At 64.9% G+C, this 8044-nt stretch overlaps 3 protein-coding genes across 5 annotated transcripts; 2 read left to right on the top strand and 1 right to left on the bottom strand.

Annotated features, from left to right (window-relative positions):
* The first annotated feature begins 73 nt into the window (after positions 1-73).
* Positions 74-2051, top strand: IFI30 (IFI30 lysosomal thiol reductase). Its single transcript, XM_090126246.1, has 7 exons — positions 74-266; positions 893-1072; positions 1141-1215; positions 1292-1387; positions 1478-1630; positions 1714-1782; positions 1885-2051. The coding sequence occupies exons 1-7, from the start codon at positions 144-146 to the stop codon at positions 1948-1950; spliced, it is 762 nt and encodes a 253-aa protein (XP_089982372.1). The 5' UTR covers positions 74-143; the 3' UTR covers positions 1951-2051.
* A 104-nt stretch (positions 2052-2155) lies between these two features.
* On the top strand, positions 2156-4261 carry MPV17L2 (MPV17 mitochondrial inner membrane protein like 2). Of its 2 annotated transcripts, none has more exons than XM_031604042.2 (6): positions 2156-2222; positions 2736-2930; positions 3007-3168; positions 3246-3322; positions 3412-3540; positions 3623-4261. In XM_031604042.2, the coding sequence occupies exons 1-6, from the start codon at positions 2156-2158 to the stop codon at positions 3668-3670; spliced, it is 678 nt and encodes a 225-aa protein (XP_031459902.2). In that variant the 3' UTR covers positions 3671-4261. The 2 variants fall into 2 exon arrangements, with proteins under 2 accessions (XP_031459902.2, XP_031459900.2); XM_031604040.2 differs by lacking the exon at positions 2156-2222 and adding an exon at positions 2239-2315.
* Positions 4196-7787, bottom strand: RAB3A (RAB3A, member RAS oncogene family). Of its 2 annotated transcripts, none has more exons than XM_031604039.2 (5): positions 7675-7787; positions 6505-6732; positions 5945-6063; positions 5731-5855; positions 4196-5360 (listed from the first exon to the last, which is right to left on the bottom strand). In XM_031604039.2, the coding sequence occupies exons 2-5, from the start codon at positions 6730-6732 to the stop codon at positions 5170-5172; spliced, it is 663 nt and encodes a 220-aa protein (XP_031459899.1). In that variant the 5' UTR covers positions 7675-7787; the 3' UTR covers positions 4196-5169. The 2 variants fall into 2 exon arrangements, with proteins under 2 accessions (XP_031459899.1, XP_089982366.1); XM_090126240.1 differs by having other exon boundaries at positions 7585-7715.
* Between the last annotated feature and the right edge of the window lie 257 nt (positions 7788-8044).

The following is an 8044-nucleotide window of genomic DNA, read 5'->3' as shown; positions in this document are numbered from 1 at the left end:
TGAGTCAGCGGCGTCGGTGTCACATGAGGAGGTCGGTTGCGCCAGGCAGGAAGGGCGTGCGGAGGCGGGTGCAGCCGGGCTTTAAAAGCCCCAGCTGGGACAGGCTTGTCTCTGCGCTGGCTCTCAGCCACCCTGCCGTCCCCATGGCCCCTGCTGTGCCGCTGGCCCTGCTGGCCATGGGGCTGGGGCTGGGACTGGCCCTGCCCAGCTGTGACTACCCGACCCACCTCTGGTGCAGCTCACGGGAGATCGCCGTTGCTTGCCAGGTCAGAGCCGCGGGGCCGGTGTTGGTGCCATCTGGGGACACAGCTGCTGCTGTATGAGGCTGGGGTGGGGGTGTGCGGGGCTGCAGCTGCACACAGTGCTCACAGCTGGTGCTGGTACCCGGTGCATGCGCTGGCTCCGAGCAGGGATGCTTGGGGTCCTGCATCCCGTGGCACTCCCTGCCACACATGGGGAAGAGCTGTGCTGCAGTCAGACCCTATCCCATCCCCGGGCTCCGTTGTCACTTCTTTTTCAGCATGAAGCAGCTTTGCAGCCCGTCCTGTCACGAATCGCTCTGGATGCTGGCACCGCTGATGGTGGGTCCGGCAGCACTGGATGGGCTGCAGCCCACCCAGCAGTGGGTGCTGTGCCCCCGCTCAGGCGGGTCCAGACCCCACTGGCTGTGGTTTTCCCCAGAATACATGGCGGAAGTTCCTGAGGAAAGCCCCAGCACCACATGCACAATCCTGCAGCTGCAGCAAACCCTCTGCGGTTCTCACTTCCCTCCCCACACACACAAGGCTCCGTCCTGCTCCATCCCAGCAACTTTCCCCCATGCTATGCAACCGCAGGTGGCTGCAGCCTTACCGTGGCACAGCCCCCATACCCCAAACCCTTTCACTCACAGGCAGAGAGCCTCTGTGCCAACCTCTCGCGCCCGACAGCCGCTCCTGTGCAGCTGAGTCTGTACTACGAGAGCCTGTGCCCGGCGTGCCAGGGCTTCCTGGTGCAGCAGCTCTTCACCACCTGGGTGCTGCTGCCCACCGATGTCCTGAACATCACTCTGGTGCCGTATGGCAACGCTGAGGTAGGAGCAGCTGCAGCCCTCTGCTGAGTGCGCACTGCCAGCTGCGCTCACACCGCTTCATCCTGCAGGAGAAGAAGGTCTCTGGGAAGTGGCAGTTCCAGTGTCAGCACGGCTCGGAGGAGTGTTTGGGCAACATGCTGCAAGTGAGCCAGGCTGTCCCTGTCCCCGTCCTCATGGGATGGTTTGGGGGACGCTCACCACCTCCCCCCACCCCTGCAGGCCTGCCTGATGCACGAGGCCGAGAACTTCACCACCTACTTTCCTGTCATCTTCTGCATGGAGTCGGGCTTCTCCGCCACCAAGAACCTGAAGGCTGTATGACACTGTCCCCCGCCCCACAGCTGCCCTCCGTGACCCTTAAGGTCCCTCCCAGCCTAAAGGCGCTGTACCATGCTGTGATCCCAGTGCCTGCAGGTGTACGCCCCGCAGCTGGACGCAGGCCGCATCACCGCCTGCGTGAAGGGGGAGCTGGGGGCCGCCCTGATGCACCGCAACGCCCAGCTGACGGAAGCTCTGGACCCGCCGCACCAATACGTCCCCTGGGTCGTCATCAATGGGGTACGGGGGGGGAGGGGCTCAGGGCTCGGAGGGGGGGCTGTGGGGATCGAAGCTGTGACGAGCAGCCCCACGTCTCCCTGCAGAAGCACACGGATGAGCTGCAGAAGAAGGCCCAGGATTCACTGCTGAGGCTGGTGTGCCAGCTGTACCAGGTGGGACGGGGATGGGGATGAGACGCAGCGGCCGGCGGTGCCACGGGGCTCTGGGTCGTGCTGCGCTCCCCCCGCCCGGCACTACCGGCCGCTGTGTGGCAGGGGGACAAACCCAAGGCCTGCAAGGACACGGAGAGCCCGAAGGCCGCGGCTGTCTGCAGGCGCTGAGGCCGGGTCTGCAGGGCCGGAGTGGATGCAGGCGGCGGGGAGAACCGCGCTGCGAGCGAGGAATAAAGAGAATAATTAATTGTGTAAGGAAACAAAAAGAGCGTCCAGAGCGTTGTGTGGGGAGGGCGAGGGGTCCGCCGAGGGCCGCAGCACAGCCCTGCGTCATGGCGCTGCTCTGCGCGGCGCTTCTGCCTCGGTAGCTGTCATGGCGGCCACCGGAAGCGGAAGTGACGTGTCACGTGGCGCCATCTCTCCTTCCGCAGGCGGCGGTGGTGAGGGGGGCGGGGAGGGGGGGGCGCCGGGTACGAAAACATAGCGGGAGGGGGACGGGGGGGCACGGGGTGACCGAAGGGGGTACGTGAGGGGTAAGTGGGGGTGTGGGAGGGGCACGGAGGCTGTGAGGATAACGGGGGGGGCATAAGGGATGGGGTGGGGTAGGAGGGGGTGGCATGAGAGTGGCTGGGGGGGCATACAGGGTACCTGGAGGGGCACTGGGGGCCCCTCGTGGGGTCTGCGAGGGTTCGGTGTGGCTACCGGGGTTCTCGGGGGGGGGGGGTTGTATGAATTACTTGGGGAGGTGGGCACTGTGGGGCACGTGTGGCTCGTGGGGAGGGGGTACATAAGGTACACAGGGGGGTACGTAAGGTGCTTGGGGGGCACGGAGTGCTGAGTGGGGCTCTGGGGGGGCCTTAATGCCCCAAGGTTGAGAGGGAGGCACAGAGCGACTCAGAGTGAGGGTGTTAATAAGTTACTCGTGGGCTGACGGTGTGCGTTGTGCCACGCAGGGCGGGAGAGCTGTGCTTCCCCTCCCAGGATGCTGTCGCAGGGCAGGCGGCTGCTGCAGCCGCTGTTCAGGGGCCGCCTGCTGCTGCTGACCAACACCGTGAGCTGCGGCACGCTGCTGGCGGCCGGCGATGCCCTGCAGCAGTTCTGGCAGCTCCGCCGGGAGCCCCAGGCCCGGTGTCAGCACGCACGCACAGGTGGGTGGCTGCCATCCCTGTCCGCGTTGCTGTCTCTGGTTACCGCATCAATAATGCAGCGGGTGTCGCCTTGCAGGACGAATGTTTGCCGTGGGCTGCAGCATGGGCCCCATGTTGCACTTCTGGTACCTGTGGTTGGACAACGCCTTCCCGGCGCGGGGGATGAGGACGGTGCTGAAGAAAGTGCTCATCGACCAGGTGGTGGTGTCACCCATCCTGGGAGTCTGGTATTTCCTGGGTGAGTTCTGCGTGGGGACGCCCGGCGCAGGGGTGACGCCCAACCTCGACCACCCTGCTGACGGCATCTCCCCACAGGCATGGGCACGCTGGAGGGCCACAGCCTGGAGGAGAGCTGGCAGGAGCTGAAGGAGAAGTTCTGGGAGTTCTACAAGGTAAGCACACCCTTCTGCTCGTCTCTGTGGCCCTGTGGGTGCCCGGCCCGGCAGCCAGCACCCCCAGCTCCCTGCATTCCCTCCCACAGTATGACTGGTGCGTGTGGCCGACGGCGCAGTTCTTCAATTTCCAATTTGTGCTACCTATGTACCGGGTGGCCTACGTCAACACGGTGACGCTGGGCTGGGACACTTACCTCTCCTACCTGAAGCACAGGGTGAGCACCTCCCCAGCTGCCCCATGCGGATGGAGCATGGCACAGCTTGCAGCACACAAGCCCCATTTCTGGTGTTTTGCAGCCCAACCAAAGCCCTGGTGCCGAGAAGCAGCGCAATGCTGGGATATGACAGGGCTGCTCCCAAAGACCCCAATGTTTTTGGGAGCTCCTGCCCACTGCTGTGACCTCGCTGCAGGGCCTGGCAGCCTGCGCACATCCTGCTGATTAACTCATCTGCTGATTGCAATTAGGGTGCTGGGGTTGTTGAATCCGCTTGTGAAGATGCTGCTTTCTCTATATTCCAGTGTGGGGAGCAGCGTTTGGCTTCAGTCCGTATCCCCTGCTGCCACTCCCTCCCCATGCACACACGTTTCCAGGGGCCCTTTGCCTTTGGGTTTCAGCACTGTTGGTGGCTCTGGGAGTGGCTGCCACTGCATCCACCATGGCAGCATCCGTGGTGCCGAGGTGACAAATGCAACCCTTGCCCCCCAGGCACTGAGCAGCGCCGCCCCCAACATGGGACCTTATTCTTTCCAGCCTCCACGTGCCTCAAACCATCCCCTAATGCCCCAGTCGTGCCTCCCAGCCCCCCCCGGTAGCACAGGTCCTTTCTGCTTGAAATCAGCCGCTGGCACCTGGAAGAACTGAGAGCCTCTCCTGATCAGCATTGATTTATTTCTTCACAACATTTCTTTAATACAGTGATTTTTAGGAAATTGTACTCTTTTTGACACTTTTGACATTTGTACAGTACAGTGTAACTCTTCCATAAGTAAACTTCACAAAAAATAGGAAAAAGGGGGAAAGGGAGGAACACGGGACCGCAGGGAGAGGGAGGGGGAGGGAAAAACCTGTAAAATAAAGACACAGCGCTCCAGGAGAAATAAATAGGGGGATGCAAGACCTCCGGGGCAGTCATTGCTATAGCAATATCCACGTATTCACAGTCTCACAGAAGCACGTCGCTATACGGGCACACAGGAGCTGCGCCGGGCGGCCACAGCCCCGTGTTTGGTTCTTCACCTTTAAATAAGAGCTTTGAAAAGTGATATTTCACAAGCAGAGAAACCACACCGAGGGGGGGGGGGAGAGTGGAAATCAAGGAACGTATCAGCACGGCCACGGCACAGCAGGTCACGCACACAGCGTCACACCTACGGCTATTTACAAGGAGTCTGTCGTATGTACAAGGAGGAAGACGGCGGGAGCAGCGACCAGCATCTATTTGTACAAATAAACAAGAGGTGGGGAGCGGCCCCCGGAGCACCGCGCTCCGCTGGGACCCTCTGTAGGGACGGGGGGGGGTTGGGGGTCCCGTCCCCCTCCCCATCGCCCCGGGGACCGCGAGCAAAATGGCCACAATCAGGTTTTTTTTTGGAGGAATTTGGGCTCATCGAGCGATTAATTAAAAGCAGAAGGGGGCGATTCTCCTCCTACCATCCCAGGCTTAAAAATAAATAAGGTTGGGGGGGGGGGAGGGAGTGGAGTTGGGGGGGCTCAGCTTAATTGATGGGGGGAGCAGGGCAGGCTCTGAGAGGGACTGCGGCCCTTTGGGAACCTGCGAGGTATCAGCAGCAAAGTGCCCCCAGGGGAAAATAGGGGGAGGTGAGGGGGGTCGCAGGGGGGGCCCTAGCAGGCGCAGTCCTGGTGGGGGGGGGCCTGCTGGTCCGACAGCTGCGGGCCCTGCTTGGCGCCGGTGACGGCGGGGTCGGCTGCATCCAGAGACTCCGACATCTTCTCACAGATGATGTCCACCAACCGCTCAAAGGTCTGCTTGACGTTGATGTTGTCCTTGGCGCTGGCCTCGAAGAACTCGAAGCCTGGAGACGGGGAGGGGTTAGAATACGGAGGGGGGGGGGGTCAATGCAGGGCCCCCTGGTGCGGGTTGGGACCCCCTGCCAGCACACAGAGTTAAACGCTCAGGGAGTGGAGCCAGCTGGTGGCTGTGCTCCCACCCAACGCCCAGCAGCGTGGCTGTGGGGTGGTGACAGTGACAGAGGGTGACCCAAGTGGGGGCTGCAGCTCAGCTGAGCTCTGGGGTCACTGTGGGTCACAGCTCTGCTGCGACTTCAGCACAATTACCGCGGGGGGGTTAAGCCTGCGAGCATCCCCGCACTGTCACAGGGACACCGTGCCCCACACGCTGCTGTATGGGGGCAGAGCTGACGCTGGGGACCCCCCCATGCTCACCCAGGTGCTCGGCGAGCTGCCGGCCCTTCTCAGCCGACACCACGCGCTCGTCCTCCATGTCACATTTGTTCCCCACCAGCAGCACCTGCGCGTTGTCCCACGAGTACGTCTTGATCTGGGTCGACCTTTGGGGACAAAAAAGGGACAGAAGTGATGGGGGAGGAAGGGAGGGAAGCCGTGCCAAGCAGATGTGGGGGGGGAGGGCAGCGCTCACCAGTCCTGCACGGCGTTGAAGGACTCCTCGTTGGTGATGTCGTACATCAGGATGAAGCCCATGGCCCCGCGGTAATACGCGGTGGTGATGGTGCGGTACCGCTCCTGCCCGGCCGTGTCCTGGGGGAGCACGCAGTCAGGGGGGCACAATGCAGAGCCATGCGGTGTGCACAGCTCTGGGGCTCAGCCAGCACCCAACTCCTGCCGGCACGTCGCCCCGGGGCCGTTCTGCACGCAGCGCACAGAACGGAGCTGAGCAGCGCTGCCGGCAAAGCTGGGATGCAGCGCACAGAACTCAGCCAGCACCCGGCTGCTGCCAGCAAACTGAGGGTCCCTCCGTGTATAATGCAGGTATCACCACGCTGCTGCTGAGCCGATGGGCTCCACGCACAGCACTGCTGCCTCGGAAATGCCCAAGGGCACAGAATGCAGCACTGAGCTGACAGCAGCACCCAGCCCCACAGCCCCCAGCACCAGGACAGCCCAACCCCAACCCCAACCCTAACCCTGACCCTGGCCCTAAGCCTGCCCCCAACCCTAACCCTGAGCCCCAGCTCTCACCCAGATCTGCAGCTTGATGCGTTTGTCATTCCTGTAAATGGTTTTGACCTTGAAGTCGATGCCGACGGTGCTGACGAAGGCGGGCGTGAAGGAGTCGTCGGCGTACCGGAATAGGAACGAGGTCTTCCCTACGCTGCTGTTACCAATGATGAGGATTTTGAACATGTAATCAAAGTTCTGGTCTGAGGACTCCTTCTGTCCATAGCGGGAGTCGGTAGCGGACGCCATCTGCAAAGGGAGGAGGTGACGGGTGGTTACCGGTGGGGCCAGCGGCCCCCGTGGCACCGGGCTGCGCTGCTGCGTGGCACTGCTGCAGCGTGCGTGGGGACAGCAGAGTGCTGCGCCGCCCCGCTGCCACCCAGCCCCGCACAGCCCCCACAGCTGCCGCTTGCAATGCTGGATGCGCCGATCACCCCATGGCTGCCGGCAGCAGCGCCCGGCGCATCACCCCGGCGGCCGCCGTTAGCGACGCCGGACGCACAGCCGCGATGCCCACGTTGCCGGTAGCAAAGCCGCGGGCATCGCCCTCACTGCTGCCGTCGGCGCCGCCGGCCGCATCGCCCCATCGCAGCCGCACGGAGCGGGGCCCGGAGCCCGGCAGGATGCGCTGCAGCCGCTCCCGCAGTTCCTCTGCAAAATGGCACCTGCAGCCGTGCCCCCGCACAGCGCGCCCGGCGGGGCTGCACCGGGGGCTGCTCGGGGGTGGGGGGGGGGCACAGCTCCGCGCAGCGCTGCACGGCGGTGGGCGCAGTGAGCGCAGAGGTGGGTGCGCGCTGCAGGGCGCTGCGTGCAATGCCCGGCGCCGGGCGCTGCCGTAGGGGGGGGGCAGAGGTGATGTCGTCGGTGGCCGGAGGAGGGGGGGGAGTGCGAGGACGGCCGTCCCCCGCCCCGTGCCCTCCCGCCGCCCCCCGCACTGCCTCCCGCAGCGCCAACCCGCGCCCCCCCGGTTCCTCCCGCAGCGCTGCGGACCCTCCGGAGCTCCCAGCCCGCCCCCCCCCTCCTCGCAATCCGTCCCCCCCCCGCTGCAGCTTCAATGGCCGCCGGCTGCCGCGCGGCCTCAACGCCCCGCGCGCTGCCCACCGGCCTCCCCCGCCGCTGCCGGTGCCCGGGGGTCCCGGTGCCGGGAGGAGGTTGGAGGTTTGGGGGGGGGCCGCGGGGGCGCGCGCTCACCTCCTCCCCGCGCTCCCCGCAGCGACTGCAGCAGCGGCGCGCGCCGCCCCGGCGGTTGCAGAGCCCGGTGACGTCGGAGGGGGCGTGGCGCGATATGCAGATGAGAGGCTGACGTCAGCGGAGGGGCGCACGGGGAGCGCCGATTGGTCGAAGGCGCGCGTTGATTGGCAGCCGGCAGACGGGGGCGGGGCCGAATCGGGACACGCCCCCTGCCGGGCGCGGCGCTGGGGCTGCGGGAGCGCCCGTCCTCGGCGCGGGGCGGGGGAGCGGGGAGGGCCGCCGGGGGGGGCGGTAGGGGGGAGCAGCCCCGCACCGCCCCACCTGTCACCCTTAGGGCCCCTGAGCCCATCGCTCTCGGTGACCCCGCGCC

This window comes from Phasianus colchicus, chromosome 28 (genome assembly GCF_987193195.1).
Source record: "Phasianus colchicus chromosome 28, bPhaCol1.hap1.1, whole genome shotgun sequence".
Lineage (NCBI taxonomy): Eukaryota > Metazoa > Chordata > Aves > Galliformes > Phasianidae > Phasianus > Phasianus colchicus.
Note: the sequence above shows the minus strand (reverse complement) of the source record. Positions and strands in the feature narration are given on the sequence as shown.